General features: G+C 42.9%; 1 protein-coding gene across 4 annotated transcripts in view; it reads left to right on the top strand.

Annotated features, from left to right (window-relative positions):
• FCHSD2 (FCH and double SH3 domains 2) overlaps window positions 1-24,999 on the top strand; it is a 490,271-nt gene that overhangs the window by 400,286 nt on the left and 64,986 nt on the right. For 2 of the 4 annotated variants that reach the window (XM_085623302.1, XM_085623301.1), the window contains 3 exons: window positions 2,799-2,915; window positions 8,206-8,310; window positions 14,900-14,989. In XM_085623302.1, the coding sequence (XP_085479428.1) occupies window positions 2,799-2,915; window positions 8,206-8,310; window positions 14,900-14,989 (312 nt within the window). Of the gene's footprint in view, window positions 1-2,798; window positions 2,916-8,205; window positions 8,311-14,899; window positions 15,062-24,999 lie in introns of all 4 variants that reach the window. The other 2 variants (XM_085623300.1, XM_085623299.1) reach the window with 1 other exon arrangement.

Raw genomic sequence — 24,999 nt, 5'->3', positions numbered from 1 at the left:
GGTTAAACATCGAGCGATCACTGTTATGTGGTTAAACATCGAGCGATCACTGTTAGCTGGTTAAACATTGAGCGATCACTGTTAGCTGGTTAAACATTGAGCGATCACTGTTAGCTGGTTAAACATTGAGCGATCACTGTTAGCTGGTTAAACATCGAGCGATCACTGTTAGCTGGTTAAACATCGAGCGATCACTGTTATGTGGTTAAACATCGAGCGATCACTGTTATGTGGTTAAACATTGAGCGATCACTGTTAGCTGGTTAAACATTGAGCGATCACTGTTAGCTGGTTAAACATTGAGCGGTCACTGTTAGCTGGTTAAACATTGAGCGATCACTGTTAGCTGGTTAAACATTGAGCGATCACTGTTAGCTGGTTAAACATCGAGCGATCACTGTTAGCTGGTTAAACATCGAGCGATCACTGTTAGCTGGTTAAACATTGAGCGATCTCTGTTAGCTGGTTAAACATTAAGTGATCGCTATCAGTTTTTAAAGCATTGAGTGATTGCTATAAGCTGGTAAAACATTAAGCTATTGTTATTTGCTGTTTAAACATTGAACTATCGTTCTTAGTTGGTAAAACATTGCGCAGCCGGGATTAGCTGGTAAAACAATGAGCGATCGATATTAGCTGGTAAACATTGAGTAATTACTATTCGCTGGTAAGGCTTCCAAATATACATCATCGGGCACTGAAGGCTACTACAACATTGAGGTTAAGGTAAAAATATTTTTTTAGTGTGGGCCAAACAAACTGTGTGTTGCTTAAGAAGTGAAACTACAAGCATGAGGTGTAGTTCAAGGGGCTTCCTTGCAGATTACTTTGATGAAGACATGCCACTGACACTGCCATAGCTGAAATGTTTCTGAGTGTAGACCGGGAGTAGAATAACGCTGTATTAAGCAAGACACCACCTGTCGTAGAATCTGCTTTTCCTGGGTCCTTCTGTGTGCTGGGAGATCACTTAAACGGTTAAGGAGTCCAGGAGCAGCAAACCTGAAAGCAGTAGGGTCAACAAAGCCAGGGCATCCTGAGCACGGCTGGACGCCCTGGCAGAAATACTCAAACCAGCCCCACTGTGTAGCTGGCGATGACTACAATGAATTGCTGGGGACATGGTGGGTGCAAGGCAATTCTTGCTGCCCTGAAAGCTGCCCCCTGGCACAGAGTGACAGAATGGCCACTGTGGCCCTGCTCCTGAGAGGAAAGGTTGTGGCAGAGGGCTTGATGCATAAGGCTGCGGGGTTAGCCCTTTGGGGTATGAAGGGCTTGGGAAGTGGCAGTAACAGTGTTCACTGTTTTATAAATAGGAGCGGAAGCCAAATATTCCAACTGGGGAATCCTCTCAAGGGTTTTTTTCTAAAACAATGTCCTAAGATTAACTCATCGTTTGTACCTGAATATTTACATCACAGAAAAATTAAGAGTCGTGTGGCGCATGACTGAAGGCTAGAGAAAGAGGGATACATCATGGGGCTCTGGGTAAGCTGTGGTGGAGGCAAAGCAGAAGCATCCAAGTGTTGAGGCTGGTTGGCTGTCCTTTATGCTGAAGTAGTGCCCCTAATGTTACTACACGCTACCTACTCACTCACCGAGTCAGCAACTAGATATTTGCTCACTATGTATGTTCCTTTGTGCAGGAGGTCAAACTGGGCCTGGACAATTTAAAATTGAAAGACCCTTATGCCTCTTTAAGGCTCACTAGAGTGGACTTAAGTGGGTTGAGGGTCAGTCATTAAAGGTCTCAAATAACTGAGGTGCTACAGAGGACTTGGCAGTCACGCTAATCTCTATCCATCTTCTTCAGCTTAGCAGCACTAGAAGACCTTTTAGATAGAGAGTACCTATCGTAGTCAACTTGCTACCCGTTTGCGCCAGAGTATTTTCATTATTCTGGATCATCAGATGTACTCGGCTCGCAAATGGTTGTATATATGACAAACGGTACTTTATAAAACAACTTCTTGAAATAAACTAGAATAAACATGTGAACTCTGAGAAGGATATTTCATCCCTCCACCCACTTCTGGAGTAGCCTTCGACCTAGAGGCGTTTGAAAGTTCTTCACTGCACCCTTTTCCCTCATTATTAGAAGTGAGCAGCTCACAATAGCCGTGTCGTTATGTTTTCATGTCTTTAAGAGTTTTTTTTTTTAAATGAGCCTTTGTTCTTTTTCCCTCGTGCAATATTAATAAAATAAACAAAATGTGGCAAAAAAACTATTTTTCTTCTAAGCTATAGAGAATTGTTTTGTGTTAATTCTGAAAACTTTGTTGCTCGTTGTTTGGTGGTTGGCCGCTTTCATTTTGGTGGTGTTCTGGTGGAGGGACTGAACAAAAACATGAGCACTGTCAACCCTTAAGATGTGTTGGTGTTCACCCCTGGGTTTAGGAGCGTTTACACAGTCATCACATTTAACATTCATAAGAACATCCACTTAATATGTCTCTGCATAAATAAGCAAACTATGCAAAAGGATGTTGTTTTGGGCCTCATGTAAGAGGACTTCACTGACCTGCAATCCTGTAGTGTGGTCATCTTTCAAACCAGGGGCTACAGCAAGGACCATTAAGCTGTGCCCTGTTGTCTGCGTACCAGTCGTTTCTCACCTGTGAGGGTTGACAGTGTGCATGTAGATGGGTATTCCTACTCCTGATTGTGTTTTATCAGTTGCATCATTCAGAAACAGCTGTAAGCAGAACTTGTCCAAACACTGTAGTTATTAACTTGTTTTCATTGATTAGTGAGTTTCTCAATCTTCAAAGTTTTTCCTTTTCTTTTCTCTTTTGTAGAGCCGGCAACTTGAATCTGAAACTGGGACCACAGAGGAGCACAGTCTCAATAAGGAGGCTCGCAAGTGGGCTACTCGAGTCGCACGGGAGCACAAAAACATTATCCATAGTCAACGGGTAGGTTGAAGCAGTTTCTACACTCTATAGAAGTATTGTGTGTGCCTATGCTCTCCAGTTGTGTCCACACTCACATGTTTGAAACGCCCTATAGGATGGTAGCAGATACATACCCTTTCCTCTGCACACCTCTTCCTTCCACTTATGCCCTCGTTCCGTGCTCCCTCCCCCTCCACGCCAAGAGCTTCATCTAACAATGAGTGCGGCTCAACTGTTATCGTGGTAAGAGCAGGAGGACGCACACCAGCTTCATTCTGGCTTCCCCATGACCAGTGATCATTTTAATGGATTTTGTAACCACTTTAGTAGACTCCAAACATGAATCTTGAAAGGGTAGCCCCATAGGTATATTCTGGTACTAATAATTGCTGCTCTTAAGACAGTAGGTACCTTAGTTTCCGTCATAACATCAATGTATAGGCCCAGAGACCTGAATCGTTCACTTGGCCGTACAAGGAAATATTGTTGATAAATAAACTTGTTAGGTTACTGAAACATTGCCAATAAAAACTTTGAACAATTTGGTAAAATCTGTTACCCGCCTTCATGCTGCCCTAGCGTTTGTGTATATTGACTATGGTGCATAGTTGTTCTTCCATGTAACATGTTTGAGCACGTTATTTAAACCAAACTATTGTGCTGCACAGCTTTACGTTAAGGTTTGCTTCTTTTCTTTGCTCATGCATCAAGAAGTACTGTTCTCCAGCATTCGCTCCTTCAGAGATTAGCATGCTTTGTAATGTTACTGTCGCCAAACTGGGAACCCTCTGTACAATACTAACAGTAGAGCACAAACAGTTCACTTTAGGAGCACGTCCACCCCATTGTTGGACTACTTTACTCTGAGCTATTGGACTTAATAGCCACCTCTATACAACCTGTAAGATTCTATTACGCTGTGTCATTTGAGGAAGACCGCCATAGTATTCTTTTGAGTTCTATAATGACTTTTATTCTTAGTCTAAGCGTTTAAGCTACACAACTTTATGCTTAAAAGGTTTTTTAGTGCAAGGTATGCTTTTAAGACTACTCACCAGAGCAAGTTGTTTCAGCACTTTGGTCTTGAGCACATCCCATCCATTGAACATGACCAAAGAAAAGTCCAGCCTTTTCAAGCATAGCAATTCTTCTGGAAATAAACACTTGTAACAGAAGTCCCTTATAATATATATTCTGCCTTTACCCTGATAATGTGGAAGAAGACTATTGCTTGCTTCTCTGCTGTAGCAATCATCATTTTTTTCCGTCTGGCACTATTCAGTCTACAGCCTTCTAATTATCAAAGCAGTCACTTGGTAATTAGAAATGGGTAAAGGAAAACCTGTCTATTGGATTGAGATCATGAAGCTATTTTGGATAATATGGAAGATTTAATGGAGTCTCAGCTTGATGCCCTTTATAAAGGGCTAAATAGTACACTGATGGGCGAAGATAATATTGTTCTTCACTTCTCAGTGAAGCCTACAAGAGCTCTGTAGATGTCTTCAGGGTGTTTAGGAAACCAACCCAAGGTGTATATCTAAGTTTCAAATTTACGCCAGCTGATGACTTCGCTGAACATATCTGAAACTTCTTTAGAGAACAGATGATAGGGATGGGGCTCATGGTATTAGATTCACCCGATCCAGTCCTTGTTTGATATTTTGCCCGACCCACCCACCCAAGATTCTTAAGAGTTTTTTTCACATTCGCATTGAGTATCTGTACTAAAGCATGGCTTAACAAGGATGTCTGTTGAGGTTTGTTGCTTGAGACTTGTCTGTATTGCTATCTAGAGTACTTGGTGCCAGCTTTGATGCTTGTAATCAGGAAAATCATCAACAGGCACCTTAACGAGGAAGTTGTTCCTCCATAGTGATTGAAACTTGTAGTGGTTATTTCCTTCCTTAACAATCCGGTTCAGGTAGTGATCGCACACTTCTGGTCACATTGGACCTGGAGATCACCTTTGTTAGACCTGTCAGTCTTAGGGTGGTCTTCCCCCAAATTGTTTTCTCACCTCCTCCATTTCTTCTGACCTCGTTTTTGTTAGCTTTAGGACTCTGCACACTTTACCACTGCTAACCGGTGCTAAACGCTTGTGCTCACTCCCCTAAAACACAGTTCAATTGGCTCATACTTAATTACGATATTTAATTTCCTTGTAAGTCCCTTGTATAGTGGTATACCATATACCCATGACCTGTAAAGTAAATGCTACCAGTGGGCCTGCGATTATTCTGCCACCCACTTAAGTAGCACATGTTCCAGAACTGCCATTGCAGCCTGATTTCTGTTTCAAATGTTGGCCCTTTACACCCCTTAAACTCCCCTTTAAGTCACCACTGAGGTAGGCCCAAGATAGCCCATAGGGCAGGGTGCTGTTTCATCAAAAGGTTGAACATGTACTTTTAGGTTTAACATATCCTGGTAGGGAAAAACTCCAAAATTCATTTTTCATTGCTGTGAGGCCTATCTCTCTCATAAAATAACATTGGAGTTGCCTTATTACCTTTTATGGGAATAATTACCAAATGGGAAGAGATAATTGGTTCATGTTTTGTGTCTCTGGGATTGGAATTTAAAAATTCAAACCTATGGTCAAGTCGGATTTTAAATCTAAATCACAATTTTGAAAATTACACTTCTAAAAAGTCACCCAATCAAAAGATTAGGTGTGCCTGGATGTGCCAAATTCTGACAGGGTGGGGGGTGGCTGACTGAGCACAGCCCCACTTACAACTGAAAAGCCTGTGCTCTGCCTTCACACAAAGGCCTAACAGCCCTGTATTGTCACTTCGGACCACTTGGGCAGGGGAGGCATGGATTTCCATGCACTTCAAAGCCACCGTCTAAAAGCTTATCCCACCTTCCAGAACCAGAGCACCAGGTTATAAAAGGAGGACCTCAGACACCAACTCGTCAATACACTTCTGGACCTGTGGATATTCTGCAACAAGGACTGCTATGCTGCTACAAGGACTGCCACTCTGCTGGACTTCTGCTCTAAAGGAAATGCTGCCCTGCTGTGATGACCTGCTGCCCTCTTGCCTGAGGAAGAAGAAGAGCTCGACCTGCAACTTCATCTTGAACCCAGGACACCAGAGTGACTCAAAGGGGTAGTTCGCACCAGAACTGCACCGCTCGTACCGAAACTAGCGCGAGTTGCCATCAGCCCGTCTTCTTGCACAGCAAGCATTGATCGCCCACAGAGGACCTCCAACGTGAAGCTCCAGCCAGCCCGTCCGCAATGCCTGGCAGGCTCTTCGTGCCACGCCGACCATCCTGGGGCCGTTTCCAACACGAACAGGACTTTTGGCACAAAACTAGAGATGGTAAACCTCCAGCAGGACTAATCTGGGACTGTATCCGACCCACGCTCCGTCACAGTCTGCCTTAACTTTTGACTTTGACTCGGTCCAGCATGACCAGCTAGCCACAGTTGGCACTTTATGCTTTTAGGCGCTATATTGCAGTTTGGTCGTTAAAAATTCATAACTCCAGTTCTACAGATTGGATTTTTGTTGTTTTGATTTTGTTTTATTATTAACATTTGCTCTAACCTGGTGTGGGATCTTTTTGTGTGGTCTTTTCACTGTTTTACTGTTTGAAGTGTTGCACAAATACTTTACTTATTGCCTCTAAGTTAAGCCTGCCTGCTTTGTGCCAAGCTGCCAGAGGGGTGATCACAGGTTAATTTGGGGTTTGCTTGTGTCTTATCCTGACAGTGATTGTGGTTGCTACTTTGCCAGGGCTCTCCACCCCCTCCCCACACCCCACCACTTCCCTCTCAACCAGTAACTCGATTTCTAACAACTCTAAATACGTGTGACATGTACACCGTTGAAATCTACCTGCTTGGTTTATATCAACAGACCGAGAGGAGGCTGGTAATGAGACCTGGCTCTGAGTGTGGCCTGCAGGGACATAGTACTACACTGAAAGTCCCCAGGAGGCCCACAGCATATAAGGTGGAAGAAAGTTGTGGAGACCTGGACAATGGCCAATGGGGCAGGTCTAACAATGGGGGGGATTAGGGTTTTATGTATTGCGCCGCTGACGGCACAATAGCTGGGGGTAATTGTGGCCTTTACAGAAACTGAGGAGTAGCCCTCCCCCCTCTGTCCAATATGAGGACACTTCAGGTGAAGAATAATGCCCCAGTGCTTGACATACAGAATCTACTACCCCGTTTAGGTCCCCTTCCGCCGCCCCTTCTTTGACTTAAGTGGAATGTAAGCCCAAATGATCAGTTGAAAAAAAACAATTACCATGTCAGTTTGTTTCTTTTTTCTACTTTTATTGTTGCTCCTGTGTATATTACCCTTTAGTGAAAAGGGGGAACTGAGCTGCACTGCTGCAGAACTTGCCAGTAGTCGTTTCTCCTCTGAAACGCAGTGAGCTTAATTCACACCTTGAGGGTAATAACTGCTTTTATTTACCCTCCTCTTGTTGTTTTCGCTGGCCTCCAACTTGGAACCATAATTGTATGGATGGTAATTAAAACTTGTCATTGCCCACATTTCCTCAGTTTAGCACATTGGTTATGCTGCATCTGTAGTCAAATAAACAATCACATATTGATCACTTCCCTGATCTAATCCACAATTAGATCCACAAAGGATTCTTTAGTCACATCCCCAATTAAATCCACAACCTCAGCACCAATTGAATCCACACTCACATTTGAATCCACACACTCAAGAATAATTGAATCAGTACTAGCATCCAGAAGTGATTCTACACTCGCATCCACACTTGAACCCAAATCTTGCTTCCACAATTGAACCCTCAATTAAACCCGCACTCGCACCCACAATTAAACCCACACTCGCACCCAAAATGTAATCCACGGTGACATCTACAATTGAATCATACTCTCATCCACAACTGATTCCACACTAGCACCCACAGTTGAATCCACACTCTCGTCCACAGTTGAATGCACAACTGAATCTACACTTGCCTCTACAATTGAATCTACACTTGCACCCACAATTGAATCCACACTCGAATCCCTAGTCACATCCCGATTTCCTCCACATCTGCAATGAAATCCTTACCCACTGTCACATTGATGGTCTCATTTAAATCCACTATCACAATCATGTTTTGCATTTTTGACGTTATTGAAAATATTCTGAACCCTTCTGCTTGGAGACATAATTCTGCAGATATGAATGCAGTGCATTGTACACCACGTCCATTTATGTTGATAAAACAAATTACATTGCAGTTTGTGATTTCTTTTTTTTGTAGCCTACATATTTATTGTCAGTAAACGCCATGCTCTGTCTTTTTATTTTGATAGACACTGGATGAACTAGAATGCCATGGCACTGTAGCATCAGACCAGAACCGAGCAGAGCTGGAACTGAAAATAGATGATGTCAGAGAGAGCATCCGCAAAGCTGAGGTGAGGTGCAGCCTGTGAAGGGAATTTCTCACTCAGAGTGAGAGGGGTGCCTGTGAAAGATTCAACCATTCTTAGAATGTGGAAAGCAAAGCAGGAAGGACACAGTGACATCCGTCAGATGACATTGTGGCAAATTTGCTGTTATTTAATATAAAACTGTCAAATGAATCATACTATGCCAAGTCGAAAGTTTGCTTGTGTAATAAGGATAGGGACAGGTAGGTATTAATAATGGTGGGACATTACACAAAATAATGTTTTATTGTCTATTACAAAACACAGATAACCAGTGTCACTGACATTTTTACAGACCTGAGCGCCCACACACCTCCCTCACTGGTGGTACATCAGAATAAGTGGTTAACCCCTCCCCCCACCTCTTCTTCATATGTTGACATGTCATTTAAGGTTTTTTTTGCCCTCAAGTCAAGTGTTGCAGACCTCATTTGAAAACTCACAATTCCTACATTTGTTCTGCAGAACAGTTTTTGTGCTCTTCAGAAAATATTTCAAGACTTTGGAGTGTCCCTGTGAACTAGATTAATTTCAAAATTACTTTTTGAATTGATTGCTTGTGGAAGCAGAGCTGCTACAGCAACTGCTGTGTTTTATAAATGAAGTTTATACTGGTTGGGTCAAATAGGTAAAGGTATTTGAGAAACCATAGCTTCTATCCTTTGTTACACCACGTAGCTTACAAACGAGGCCATCGTTACTGGTGAATAAGTTCAAAGTATGTTTACATATGTGCTTTGCCGCTGTATGTCTCTATTGAGCATTTTTATCCTCAGTTCACTTTGTAAACAAGGTTACCTCACATATTGGCTACATAGCCTGATTGTACGTATCACGACTTTGGGGCTAGGTTCTTAATTTATAAACAACACTAAGAAAATTAATTAAATTCACTTTTATAAAGTTGTATTTTAGGCAACATTCAGATCCATCAGAAGCGCTTCAGCAGTTTAGTACCATGGATGAGTATGTTTCTTAACTTTGGAAAATATGTTTCTGGTGGATATTTTGTAGATTCACAACCTCATGAATCTCCCTTGCGAATCAGTATGAGTTCTGGAAAAAATGAAATTGGGTCTCCTACACCAGCAGCAGGTGGCGCCATGGCTCCAGCTCACCGCTGGTGGCTCCTCGGGCATGACATTATATCTGATTATGGCACAGCCCCAGCGCTCTGACATCAGTTCCCATCCTTTTTTCCAAGCGTTCAGAGGAAAAGATGAGATTGACAAAAGCAGCAGAAGCGCTGTGCAGAAAAAATATTTTGAACCTTTGTTAACCTTACACCAACTCAGAAAAAGGAGACTGAGTAGGTTACCAAGGAATCTGCAGATCGAGTATTCCCCATAAATATCAATGCAATGGGTAAGTAACTTATTCTTCTGATGGATACTTCTATGTGCAAATTTCTCACCTCGTGAATCAGTAGCACAGCAATACACCCCAGGGAGTAGGGTCTGAGGAGAAAATTCTTACAGAGTAAATGCCATCCAGGCCCAAGTTGACACTGTTCTGCAGAGACAGTCTTGTCTGGCAAGGAGCACACTCCAACAGTCCAACTCATGCCCGGCTAGGACACTTCTTGATAGATAAGAAACAGCCTTGCCCCGGCAAAGTTGGCCATGCATTAAAAAAAATGCTCAATATATGTAAACCTATAAGTGCCTGCCACATTATTATAATGCACTATGCATACATACATACATAAATACATACAGATAAAGATCGTCCGTGTCCAGTAGGGACTGGCAATCAACAATGTCACACTCAGAATTGGACAAAACGAGAAGTGCAGCACTTCTTCTATCCCCTTTTGACAGGGTACAGAAAGCAAAATGTTGTCAAAGAAGTAGAAGAAAGGCCTATGTAGGAACACAAATACGTCAGCAGAAGATACTAAGGCGCAACCCCAACCAAAACCATAGTCCTAAAAATACGGACTCAAAATACAACAGCCATACGGCAACTGTTTATGGCTAGCACCACACACCTATCAGAACTAGGACCAAACCAATCTGAGGCAATGAAAGTGGAGGACAAGAAAGCATAAAAGACAACGGTAGAGAGGAAACCACCCTTTCTCAGTTAGGCTTCTTGCGGCAAACGCTCATGCCCGTTACAAGCACTGCTTGCAATCTGAGAAACAAAAGGAGGCCGAAGCATTGTAGTTGAGATTGCTCATGGGAAAACATTTCAAGGCCCAAAAATGGAACAGAAGAGCCACACTATCATCGACGCCATCAAAAAGCCAAGCTTGCCCAGAGGTAGCCCACTGGAGTATAGAATGGGCCTTCACTGTAGACAGGGTTTTAACGCTTTCATTGTCTCTCTTGTGAAGTGACCCAGTTTTTAAAGCTTTTGTGGCAAGCCTCACCCTCCACTCTAGCCATGCCAACCTCTTTGTGGGCCCCAGAGCAACATTTAAAAGCAGAGGAGACCTGCAATTTTTTGTCACTACCCATAACCCCCCCCCCCCCCCCATCCCCCCGTAGAACTGCCTCTCTTTGGACATTACTACTCTGTATTTTCTTTAGCACATAATATTTAAAAACTGCCTATTTTGAGTCACCAGCATTTGTGATGGACATGTTTCTTGCCAGCGTTGTGCGCCATACAATGTCTCGTCATCTGCTCAGCACAGGAAATGCGATCAACGTACATGTCTATGTTGGTTTCAAGCTGTGACTCTATGGAGATATAGGTAATGTGCCTGCGCTCCTCTGGCTTACAACTGTTGCTTCCCTTATTAAGATATACAGTTTGTGGTATATAAACTAAATTATCTTATAGCTATCTCAATGCCTGTTCTAGAACATGCCATTATGCAAATTGCATTGCCTACTTGCCTGCTTTTTCTGTGAATAACTTCAATTTTTAGAATGAATGTAATCACCCCTTGGACAATCGGCTGCTTCTTTGGATGTTCTTTTCCTCATTTTCTTGGTTCTCATTCCCTGTCTTCCCAAACAAAGTTTAAAATAATTTCCAGTTGTCTGTCGAGGCTAGACCAACATTTGAAGATTAAATGGTGCATCAGGTGCTCAGGCTCATGGCGACTAGTGCTGCTCCCTAGAAATGACCATTTTGCTTACTAAAAGTTAGCTCCACGGCTTCTCTACATTGGTTTACAAATTTCACATGATTGAACTTGACATAATTACCTGATCTAAACTTGCATTGTCTCATCAGTCACTTTTTTAACAATGGTCTTTTCCCATAGTATTAATTAAAGTCCTAGGTTTATCTCAAGTGTAAGCACTGTCAGAAATGGACTTCTAGCGGAGATGACCTAACATTAGAAAAAATCGCGATATTCGTGGAGAAGAGTTTTGCAATATACAGGGATAGTCCTGTTTTTCCCAAAGATCAGTTTAATAATTAAGAACAAGCAGAACAGATACACGATACCCAGCCCCTGAAGCGTGGGTAATACAGATCCAAAGAGGACACGCTTCAGGGTTGGCTGAATCTATGCCCTTTCCCACAGCAAATTGTGTGACCCCTCTCCCGAAGTCCTTCCCTTCATAAAAAGCAAAAAGGCGCTTGTTCCCACAAATTTCGCCAAAGCCTCCAATGTGTGAATAACAATGGTAGACCTTAAAGTTCAGAAAGTTTGATTAAACGTGATTTAACGTAACCATTCACTGTAAGTTTCTCCCAGATGAAGCATCAACATACCAATTAACTGCTGCAGATTCTCCTAGAAACAAAACCATGTAAAACGTTGACAAAGATTTTACAACAATTTCCTACAAAGTCCTCGTAGAGCGTGGAAAATGGCTGTTTTGCCCTCAATTCCTGTATATAATACAGGGAGAGAAATACTGAGGCGTCAATGGGGTATTTAAATTGCAATTGTTGTATTGAGACATAGATACAACAGCACTTATTTCCTAACTAGATGCTTTATTTCATTTGGAGAATAGACTCCCTAGCAGTTTACTTAACCATATTCCCAAGCTCCCGACTGGAGTCAGCCAATAGTTTGAGAAGTCAATATCTATTTAAGGTTGTTTTTATTCTTTGTTTTGGCTTGTGTGGCTAGGTTGCTAAAGTTATACGTATGGAAAAGAATCTTCCCAACACCATCTTCCATTCTCTGTACTCACATAATGAGGCTGAGAAGATTTAACCTCTTGAAGCATGGTGAGTCTTCAAATTCCGAAATCAAGTAAGCATACACCGGGAACCAACCTTGGAAAAATTCTCTGATGTATAGTCAATGGAATTTATAGATTTTTTTCCATTGCTAATAACCACTAAAATCTGGACACCAGTCTCCGAGAGGCAACGGTTACTGGATGCCCTATGGAGCTACATGTTTTCCTGCGTAGAAGCACGTACTGTATGTATAATTTTGCCAGAAATTAAATGCAATATATATTGGGTCCCCATTCATATACTATGCAAAATGTTCTCGGGTCTCCTAGCAAAGCGTTGTTCAACTCCATTTCCCCTTTTTGAATTATTTGACCCCAAAAACCATGTTATCTAATGGCTTTGTTGGGTATTCAAAGATGGTGTTTTTAAGTAAAAGCTTTTTGCTGGTGACAGTTCATTATTGAAGTAGGTTCTTGCTAACATGCTTTGCTTGTCTGATGCCACAAACTGAAGACTAGGTTTGGTTTTCTGTTCTCTCTGTATAAGCAGTTCACAGACACAGGATGAGGTGGCGGAATGTCTAAAATTAGGCAAGACCCTCCCCTCTCTTGAAAAAGCCAGGAGCTGATCACAAAGAGCAAATGATTTAAATCCCTTAACAATGTTTCTCTTTCTCGTGCAAGCCATGGAATGCTGTGCTGAATCCCAGCTCGAGCAGATCATTATGGATTGTGATCTGTTTGATCTGCAGTCGGGATTGAGATCGGGGTGTGTAGGACTGAAGCAACAATTCTTCAAATTGTTGATGATTTGCTACAGTAATATGATGACTTGTGTCTCTGCATCCTCTGTGACTTCTCCGTGGCATTTCATACTTTGCACTACAAACACATTAAAGGTGAGGACGGGTATAAACGCATGGTGCCATGCTGGTACTTGTCATACCTTGAAAACCATAGCAATAAACAAGTGAGCAGCCGTCTTTGAGACCCCCTTGTCTCAGAGTGCCTCCAGGCTCCATTTTGTCTCCTACTTTTTAAAATGTACACTTGGAACATCTGACCATGTTTCAAAAATGGTCATACATTTTGTATCATCTCTAGGGTGATGTTACTTGGTTATACCTACGGGCTTTTTTTGGAGTTTGGGGGGTGGGCTACACCATCAAATTGTGGCAGATGTCCTGTCTGCTGTATTACAAGTGTCAAAGGCTATAAAGCTCTTGTAATACTACAGACGGAACATCCACCGCATTTGTGACCATGTATCCCATCCACCAAACTCTAAATACTGCCCAAACTTGCTTCCCCTTCAGACATGCTCTTTCTTTGGCAGATGATTGCATTCAATCCTGGATCTTGTTTCATCATGTGGAACTAAACACCCTAAAACTGTACTTCCTAGTTGTCTTCTCCTGGGCTCAAAGTTTGGTCTCTCGTCAGTCAGAGCTCTCTGTGTACTAAACTGCAAACCCAACATCATTGAAAGCGCAAAATCACTGGGCGTCGCACTTGATAAAAGCACTGTATAAACACCACAGCAGAGAGTGCGGAATTAGTACTTAGGCATCATCAAGGGTGAAACCCTTCAGACCAGATCCCTTCTTTGAAACAGTTGTATAGTTTACAATCATATTGACTTAACTATGGAAATTCTCTTCCACAGGTAAATGCTCAAATTACACCCGGCACATTTGAATGCAACCTCGTGTGCAGCAGTTTGATTTGTCTCAGGTTCAAAATATTTAGGATACATCATCCAGTCCTGATAACGCTATAGTGGTTTCCTATTGAATACCATAGTCTATTTAAAATGGGATGCACCGTTCACAGAGTTCAGCACTCTGATGTGGGCCGCATAATTATCAAAGTTACTATTAGTCAGTGTGTTTTACTGACTCATTCAGAATCCTGAAAAGAATGTGAAGTTGGGTGCAAATTCCTCATGTATCCAGGGTTTTTCCTCCCTCCTCAGTGGGAATTCGCACTGGGAGAACAGGTTAAAGATTGAAATCCTGTGTGATTGAAACTGAAGCCACATATTATTCCCAATTCTTACCTGTGAATCTTGTTAAAAATTAGGTAAAACCACCTGGGTACTAATATGACCATGTTTTAACAGGATCCCGTGTCCTATCCTCAATGAGTCGAGTTGTGGTGGCCAGTGATGTCTAGCACAGTGAAAGCCATTACTGGGCACACACTTATTTTAATATATGAAGTTTATGAAAGGTGGGTCTAAATCTCGAAGGTTTCTTCCATGAGAATTTGTAACATAACAACTGAGATTTGTGGAGTAAATAATAATTGTCACAGGAAGATCTTTGCGTACAGGCCTTATTTTTTTCCAGCTCTGAGACTATCTTGATATTCTATTTTCTGATAGTCGTTTCTGCAAGCATGCAAAGATGGTTATGCTAGAAATCCGGAGCAAGTGAAGAAGTCTGCTCATTTCCCCTTTTTCCTCTTCGCAGATCATTAAATTAAAAGCAGAGGCTCGACTGGACCTTCTACGGCAGATTGGCGTCTCCGTGGACACCTGGGTAAAGAGCGCAATGAATCAGGTGATGGAAGAACTGGAAAATGAGCGCTGGGCAAGCCTTCCTACAGTGATGAATAATGGCTCGGCACACTTGGTATAGTCTCCCTGTTTGTAGAGTAACTAAAGCATGTATCCTGATTAATTGGGAAAATTGATGATTCACTTATTTTTGATCTGTTCTTAGGCCTCGGGTCAATAGACCACTTGTGGACCATACCAACCCATACAGTGGGTTTAGAGCCAGTCCATTGCTTGCTATTGGTTGACTCTATTATCACTCATTTGCTTGCTTCTTATTCAGTGGCTTACCTGCCTGCATTTCCTCCTTCTACTTGTTTTCACAGAAGCACAGCTTCCTTACCACTTTTTTGGTTGGATGACTTGTATCCTTACACTGCTCACATTCATGGAACTTCTTTTTTCTTTTTCATTCAGGACTCCGAAAGCGTGCATGTTTTTTTTGTTGCTCCCTCTCTCATGCTCTGCTGCCCCCCCCTACCATACTCATCCTGGGCTCTGTATTGCTCACTTGTCACTCCACCCCCAGCTCCTCCATTGCTTTTCCTACTTGACCTTCCCCTCGTCTACCGCTTCACCTATCCCGTCCATTGCTTCACTCACCCCAGCTTTTTACATTTTTATTGATCTCCTTCCCCATGACCCACTGTGTCAAACTTGTCCATTGCCCTTCTCCGCCCACTTCCCATCGCCTCCCTTCCACTTCATTGTTTTTGGAGGGCACAAAATGTGTAAAGATTAATTTCATTCAGATGGCGTCTGCCATCTTTGAATGGTAGGAAAAAAAAGATAGTTAAAATGGTGCCCGCTTCATTCTGTGGGATGTGCGCATGCCTGGTGACACATGCACACACACCTCATTGATCATGCCAACGTAATTACGCCTTTATTTGGGGGGGTGTTCTCTTTTTTCCAGTTACTGTCATCGGGAAAGCCAATATTTTAAAAAGCTCGACCAGTGCACGTTTTCTCAGACAGTAACCTTATAAATATTTTACTTTTTAACTCCCATTGACTAACCAGTACTGTATACCATCAGCAAACATGATTGTACCTTAGATCAGATAGCACAAAATATGATGCCATCATATCGGTCTTGCTTGCTATATTTGGTATGGGAGCAGTGTTTAGTTTTTATATAGATATCATTTTTAAAAACCTATTCTTATTGTCATACATGAAGGTATCTCAAAACACATTCTCAGCGTGATTGAATCCTCGATGCGGTCGTATTTGAATATACCTTCCATATTATTTTCTCTCGTGAGGTGGATAAAGACTTATGTCAGTTTAGATTATTTTCTTCCCATTGGTTCATTTCACTCTTGATTATGCTTGTCCCTTCACACCAACTGATTTTCGTATTCTTAGTTCTCCTACAATATCGCGTCCATGGTTGGCTTGTTTTCGTACATTGTTTTGAAGCAACCACTGCTCTCGGGTACAAGCTTTTCATATGACAGGCTCCATTTCATTTCCTTCATTTCAGTATGTCTGTCACCTTTACTTCTCCCTATTCACATGCAGTGTCCTTACACTGCATGTGAATACAAACAATATCAGACTATACCGAGGCTCTTGGTAACATCCCGCTAGATACCTAGTAATGCCCTCTACCTTAGCACCATCGTGTCCCTTCCAATGTTGCTGATACATCTCCCATTACTGTCTCCCAAAGTGTCTGAATCAGAGCACATGTCCACTGTGTTGCGTCTAGTTTGTGTTTGATTCGTTCTATGTTATAGTTGTTTTACTAGTCAAGAGTTGCCTGTATGGTCACCTTCTTCAGATGCATTAAAGCTTTCCCACCAATCACCATCTTACTCACCCATAGAGACATATATATCAAGAAAAGAATACCCTACGCATTGAGACAAGGTGCGCCATTTCATCTTGCCCATGATGTTTGCAAGTTAGTTACGTCTCTGTTGTGTAGAGTTCTGTACTGTGTGCACTGAGGGTTGCCAGATACTTCTACACTTGGTTGATTTGCCAAACTTGTTGTATTGTCAACAAACAAGAAATGTGCTGCTCAACAATTGAATTGAATAAGGCTTTTACAAAATCTGCCACAACTGAGAGCACAGCTCATGAAGAGTTACCAACACAAAGAACATTGAACACAGAGACGTCTGTCTGTCGGGAAAATATGTTTTCGATAAAATTGGCAAACAAAGCTTTTTGACAAGCAAGTTTTCCAAGAAAGATAGAAGTTGTGATCTGTTGAGGAGCAGCTACAGGCATTAACTAAACATCCAGAGACAGATAGAGAACAAAAGGCCAGATGTGCTGAGCACTGTTTGCAAATTTCAATCAGTGCATTATTTTTTAAACCATCCTATGGACTAACAAGTTGGATCTTAAAAATCGGGAATCGGAGCGAGTCCGAATCCGACCCACATCATTCATTTTAATGAGGTAGTTTGCAAATTGTGACCTGCTACGATTCGCAGCCATCACTGGGATGGTGGCCTGTTGGGATCAACAGACCACAATATCTATAATTGCTTTTAAATAAAGCAATAATTTTTCTTTTTTTAAACTCATTATGGAAAACGGGATGCGTAAAAAACGTTTTTAATTTATTTTTTAAAAATTTTAAGCGTATGTACTCCTAAAAGTTTTTCTGGGCCATTCACAAAAAAGGGATCCCTTGAGGACTCTTTAAAATTTGCAAATAGGTTACCACTACCTTTCAGTATTCAGTAAAATATTAACATTTTGTGACCAGATTTTGGTCGCAGAACATTATTACACACCATAAGGAATAGGTATTTGGAAAGATGCCCTAAACACATCTCTTCCAAATTCCGATTCGGTATGGTTCCCTAAGCCCATTTAATGATTGGGTTCTGTCAAACAGCCTGCAGAAGAAACACGTGCGACTATGGTGACTAGAAGTGGTTCACCACTTCTCCATTGCTGAACATTGTACAGATCAGTGCATTCTAGGAGCTGTAGTCTTGGTTCATTTTAACTGAGTCAATTGGTCTAGCACACCTCATTACAGTGATATGTAAAAGCAAAGGCCAGGAATGGAACCGTGGTGTCCCAGGGACGAGGAGCCATCAGGTCGCTCTGCATGTGACTGAGAGCCGAGCTTGCATCCTTGTGGCAGGATATCCGCAGGCCGGGCGAGTCTTCTGCATCCTGCGAGGATATCGATTTTGCTGACTCGATTCCTGCATTGATAGCCGGTCGCTTGTCATTCCTGGTCTCAGCGGGGTACTGCCCAGTGCCAGGTCAGCGCTCCGACGGTCTCTGTGCCAGGAACTGACAGAGGACAACGACCGCATCGCTGCAGGTATCATTTGTACGTTTTCAGTTTTTAAAGTACGCGCATTTGGAAAACTTTAACATATTTTGAATTTCTCATGTTCCTGTCTGGTGTTAACTACTGTTATTCGCCTGCCTTCAGTGAGAGCGCCTGCCTTCAGTGAGAGCGCCTGAGTTCAGTGAGAGCGCTAAGTAGGGCGATCTATGTTTTCTCCATGCACTTGTGACATTCCAGCAGCGTGGGGTCGATGGGAGATTGTGTTTGTAGCTTCATGCCTTACCTGCTGTAAGGCATTAACAGATGTTAATTGCTCTTTTGTATGTATCAAGTTTAAGTAAGCGTTATTGAAATAATATAATCAAAAGGTACATCTTAACAAAGTATGTCCAGTAACTGGGAATAAAGATAGTAATGACGTAATAATGCAGAAAAAAATGGTACATTTGGAGCATACAGAGGCTCGTTGGGGAGGTAGAAGTTTCCTTTTGGGAACTGCGAAAACCTGGAATCTCCTGCCATTATCCATAAAAAACAGTACGTCTCTTATCTCCTTTAGAATATTACTGAAAGCATGGCTATTTTCCAACTGACCGGTTGGAATCCCATAGGATATGACTTTACCCGTCTATACATATGTCCGGCCAAATCCAGCGCCAAGACGCCTCGGGGCATACCTTGCGCTATATAAATCGATAGATCAAATCAAATCAGAGGCAAATATTAAAATACTGCATTATAGAGACTATAGACCAACAAAGAAAAACTTAACAAAAACAGTATCATAATAGCGCATTTTATGTTTTATAATAAGAGGGAAGAGAAATGAAAAGAAAAGGAAAGAGAAGAGAAGATAATGAAAGAAGCAATAAATGGAATAATACAAATAACCAGGTTTACAGAGGACAATATTGTGAATTAAAGGCGTTGTACATGAGGATAACAACCATTAATGACATTTGAATGTTATAAACAATAATGAAAAGATCACGGTAGTTGAAAAATACAATTACTGTCCTGAATCTGTTCGATGTTAATGTTTCTTTTCCCGCGCTTTGTGCTTTCACTTTAGGCTCATAATTGTAATGGGGCGATTAACACCGGTTAACGCTTCATTATCCCTGAAGGGCTTAACCCTCCTTTACCTTCATTATCCCTGAAAATCAGCGCCTGAGGCCGGGGTGGGGGGACCACGGGTGCGTCCCATGTGTCTGTGTCCCTGTTTCCGCGCACCCCCGATTGACTCGCGAGGGGCACCTGGAGGGTTTTCCATCTTCCCAGGCTGGGCATCCTTTTGGTCACCTACTTTGACGTGTTACGTCATTCATAGCAGCCGTCCCCTAACCCTTTACACTTCTTTTTGTAATGGGCAAGTGCGCTTGTAAAAACCACACATACCTCTGTGGGGCTCGAGGACAGGGCCAGCATTAGGGAGGTGCGACTGGTGCAGCCGCACCAGGCCCTGAGCTGGAGAGGGCGCTGTGTTTAGGAATAGCTAAAGCACCTGCTGCAGAATTCTTTGTGTGCACAGCAGTTTTCAGGCAACAGTAAAAATGTCAAGATAACTCTGGTGATTAATGCTCCTGCTGCAGAGAGATCAGGGTTTTGTCTAGAGGCAGTTTATAAAGTAGCGCAGAGGGTTAATATGCCTGTTGCAAAGAACATGTATTGTGCATATAACAGAACTGCATTAGATGCGGATAGCTCAGTCGGTTACTGCTTTGGTCACAGAGATCCTTTTGTTACTTGCAGTTCATAAGTTACAATCCTAAAATAGCACAGTGACCTGTGAACTGTTATCAGAGAGCCTCATGCATACGGCCTGGTGTAGGTTAGAACATTATGTTTTTTCCCCAGTCTTTCATTATCCTACTGTTCTTATTAATAAAGCGAACCGCAACCACTGTGGTACATTTGAATTCCAGAGTTTGGGCCTCTCCAGACCAATCACACTTAAAACATGCTGTCTACTACACCCTGTCTTATGTAACGTTTCCTATAGACTAATTTACACACCTATGAGTCAGTGTCTCTGCAAAATGCATGTGTGATGTAAAGTGCTCTGACACCCACACTGGTATGAGAAGCGCTATAAAACAAACGTGAGAGAGGGGCTGGGGAGAGATGAGGGGCACTGTTGGAGGGTGGCTCTGCCAGGTCTGCTAAGAAAGCGAGGAACGCCGGGATTCTTTCACGCGCTAACAGAGCGCTGGCTTCATTTTCAGATCTGCGAAGAATTCTCAGCATAGATAATCGTCGGTTAAGATGCACTTTCAATCCCGAGTAAGTCGTGTTATTGCAGTGCACCTGTCACCCCAGGATGCGGAGGAAGTGTCACTTCCGGGGTGCTCTGAACATTCAGCGCCCAGATTGTAAAATTGTGGCTAAGACCGTGTAGGACGAGCCCTGCTGGGTGTCACGAGCCCAGCTTTGATAAAACAGTGCAAAATATGTCTGGGCATTTTTCAGTGACTACACCCACTCTACGTACTACAGTGTGTGCGTGCTACAGGAGACACCAGGCAAGTGAAAACAGCTCAGCAGCAGCTTTTCTGACCCAAGTGCACACGTACTAAGGTTCTCTGTAAACACATCCATTGTCACTACATACCCTCCTCTGCATCATCTGATATTACTTCCTCATGAAATGGGCGTTGGTTCAATCCAGAGGCATAACGCTCTATCACCTCATGCTATTAGCTGTTTAGTGTATCGTTCCGCCTCATATAGAGTGCCTGCATTGTTGCATATAAGGAACTATTTTAAATCTCAAAGGAACCATGATTCACCGCACGTTAAATTCTTTATCTCTCAGATGTATTATATACAGGAAGCCATCTTTTTTTTCTTTTTTTTTTTTACCCTGGTAGGAATTTTTAAATTCTTTATTCAGAACACAGAATGCAAGACAGACCTATTTGTTACCATAATTTCAATTAAATATCCCTTACCATTACCCTGGTTTACCTAAGTTACCTTTGGCAATGTAGTAGTCGGGCAGTGTAGCAGTCGGGCAGTATAATGCCAGGCGATGGGGGTGCAGGTATGGCATTAGAAGACAGTACAGACGTAAAAAAGAGGTCCCATTGACATTGTAACCGGCACATGGAACACATCTCGGGGTCATGGATGGGTGCATAGGGTGCTCCACCTTTCATATCAGGAATTTTTAAAATATTTTTCATTATCTGATACTTATAATGTGCTTTTGCTCTCCAGAGCAAAGTACTGTCAAGCCTAGAATTTAATCAGCATTTCTTTTGTAGATAAACCACCCCTTCCTGCTAATTTTTGTTTAGTTTGTTTGTAAAGCTCATCTTTCACCCACTGGGATATCATGGCGCTAAAAACAGGTCAAAACAAGCTTGTATTGTAGCTGTCTTTTGCCAACATTGAGTGCAGAGAAAAGGTCAGGTCTAGGATCTCCTTCTAAATCTCTAGAGGTCTGGTTCATCTTTGAGTACATCTGGGAGAAAGTTCCAGCTTTGCCGAGCTATAACCGAAAGGTCTGACCGCTTGACTCGTGGATTCAGATGAAAGGCTGATCTCCGAGAGTACGGATAGGAAAGTGCGGTGTACAACAAGAACCCCGGGGCAAACTACCGGGTGAATAATTTACCTTGTGAACAAGGCAAAGTGATTCGAACATAATTCACTCTTTTATAGGCCACCAGTGAAATTGTACCAAAACTGGAGAGATATGAAAGCTGCGTTGGATACCGCTAGCTAACCTCGCTGCGAAATTTTGAACCAGTTGATAAGGAATGCAGGTAACCCTAAATAAATAGAGTTACAGTAGTCCAGGTGTAAAGAACTATTAGATCAAATGAGAATATTCCTTCAAAACAATACCTTTTTATAAAACCCATCATATTACACTTAGGCCATTTGTAAGCTCTTCAAATAATAGCTGTTGCTATTGCCGAGTCAGTGTGTTACTTTATCATCCCTAGAAGGTTGGAAGGCAGAGCTGGCCTTGCAGAGGTTCTAACTCATGACCCTTACATCGTTGTAAATGTCACTGTCAAGTGCTTACACACCGAACTTGCTGGGAATAGTGCTAGAGCCTAACAAATTATCAATAAACTCTTGTTCAGAGAATGAAATGTTCAAAACTTTTCCTTCTAATGTAAGAGGCACAAACATCGGAATTCAACACCCAGCTCAAAAATCGGGAGTTTGAAAATTGGTTAAATGAACCATGTGCTTGTATCAACAAGTTACAGAATTATAATAATGTTAATTTTAACGATCTTTAACTTTGAGTGTTGTCGTTTTGAACCGTTACGCAGGATTGGTGGGGTCTTCTTCAGGGCAGTAGGAATTCTTACGTCACCAATCAGATTAAGCATTGATGGCTTCTCCAAACAAAGCATTAATCATTGAAGCCCTGATGTAACAGACTCGCCCAGAAACCTAGACTTCATAACTGATAGTTGAGTAACTGAATAATGAATACTTTTTCACCGAAATGATTTATTGTAATACCGTAACTTGTTGATCCAAATAATTGGACTAATTTCTGATCATATGGAAACCATCACACTTTGCACTTTTGAACCACTGCACTTGCACTCTTACCACAGGTTTTCTCATCTATTTCTTCTATAAATAAAAGTGTAATTTCATAATCTGCGTGCCTTGGTTAGCCGTTTTTGGCATGTTTGCACCTACCGGTGCGGTATTTGTGTGCCTCACTGATTTGGTGTTCCCCATCCACCAAACTTTAGTTTTAAAATCATTCCAAAGGGAACAATGTTTTTTTTTTCTTTTCTTTAATGTCACATATATGTGCCTCTAGCATAAACGGGAAATGCACATTTGTTTTTATCAAGAAGTGCTTGCTTCGATGTTCAGCTGCAGGTGCCAGCAAAGATTTTAAAGAACATAGCTGTGATTTAGTGCCATCTGGTTGGTGGCCCTGCTGTTCTTCATTACTTGACTAATTAGGAAAACAATTTATCTAGCAATTTAGGGAACTCGTGTTTTAAAACTCGAATAGCTTTTGTTTGCCAACATTACGGAGTAGAGGGAAATGGAAGTCCGGGGGCGCTGTTATGTAAAATGATGCACAGACCCTGTCTGCCTACGACGAATGCTTAAGTGCATGCACCTAATTGCTTAAACATTGTGCTTCCCCCTTCCAGGTGCAAACTTGCACCTGCACTGGTGACAGGGCAGCATTGAAAGGCAGACCAGCAGTTTGAAACCACCATTCAGACTTTCAGTGCAGATGGACAGGTGGGACATTGAACAGGGGGCAGGGATCAGCTCCAGTGACTGCACCCTCACATGGGTGGTAATGCCACATAAGACTACGTAGCAAATATGAGAAGATATATTTCTAACATTAACTCTGCCTTCTTTTATCTTGGTAAAGCTTGTAGATTGTACTTATGCAAAACTCTGCTTTCTGTTTGCCTGCTTTACCTGTCCGTACCTGGCTGATGAGGTCCAACATTGGCAGCTGATACACAAGCGACCCTTTGTATAAATTAACGCTGCTTGCTTGTCAGAAGCCTTGTCCCTAATTTTGACACAGATCTCTAAATCATTTCTATCATTTTGCTGTCAGGGCAGCAGTGAATGCCATAAAATTCAAATGTTTGACTTAGTTGAGGCCAAATTTACAATTGGAGCGCTGCTGTTTTTCTGAACTGGCCAAATGTCTTCTTCCTAGCCATAGACCCACAACCTCATAACAAGAGAGATGCAAACTCCCGACTGGCTAGCTGCTCTCCTCCCGACTAATGAGCTGCACTCCTCCTGACGAGTGAGCTGCACTCCTCCTGACGAGTGAGCTGCACTCCTCCTGACGAGTGAGCTGCACTCCTCCTGACGAGTGAGCTGCACTCCTCCTGACGAGTGAGCTGCACTCCTCCTGACGACTGAGCTGCACTCCTCCCGACGAGTGAGCTGCACTCCTCCCGACTAGTGAGCTGCACTCCTCCCGACTAGTGAGCTGCACTCCTCCCGACTAGTGAGCTGCACTCCTCCCGACTAGTGAGCTGCACTCCTCCCGACTAGTGAGCTGCACTCCTCCCGACTAGTGAGCTGCTCTCCTCCCGACTAGTGAGCTGCTCTCCTCCCGACTAGTGAGCTGCTCTCCTCCCGACTAGTGAGCTGATCTCCTCCAGACTAGTGAGCTGCACTCCTCCCGACTAGTGAGCTGCACTCCTCCCGACTAGTGAGCTGCACTCCTCCCGACTAGTGAGCTGCACTCCTCCCGACTAGTGAGCTGCTCGCCTCCTGACTAGTGAGCTGCACTCCTCCCGACTTGCCATCTGCTCGCCTCCCGACTTGCCATCTGCTCGCCTCCCGACTTGCCATCTGCTCGCCTCCCGACTTGCCATCTGCTCGACTCCCGACTTGCCATCTGCTTGCCTCCCGACTAGCCATCTGCTCGCTTCCCGACTAGCCATCTGCTCGCTTCCCAACTAGCCATCTGCTCGCTTCCCGACTACCGAGCTGCTCGCCTCCCGACTACCGAGCTGCTCGCCTCCCGACTACCGAGCTGCTCGCCTCCCGACTACCAAACTGCTCGCCTCCAGACTTCTCGACTAGCCATCTGCTCGCTTCCCGACTAGCCATCTGCTCGCCTCCCGACTAGCCATCTGCTCGCCTCCCGACTACCGAGCTGCTCGCCTCCCGACTACCGAGCTGCTCGCCTCCCGACTACCAAACTGCTCGCCTCCCAACTACCGAGCTGCTCGCCTCCCGACTACCGGTGCTGCTTGCCT

The sequence above is a fragment of the Triturus cristatus genome, chromosome 8 (genome assembly GCF_964204655.1).
Source record: "Triturus cristatus chromosome 8, aTriCri1.1, whole genome shotgun sequence".
Classification (NCBI taxonomy): Eukaryota; Metazoa; Chordata; class Amphibia; order Caudata; family Salamandridae; genus Triturus; species Triturus cristatus.
This window is presented reverse-complemented; position numbering and strand designations above follow the sequence as displayed.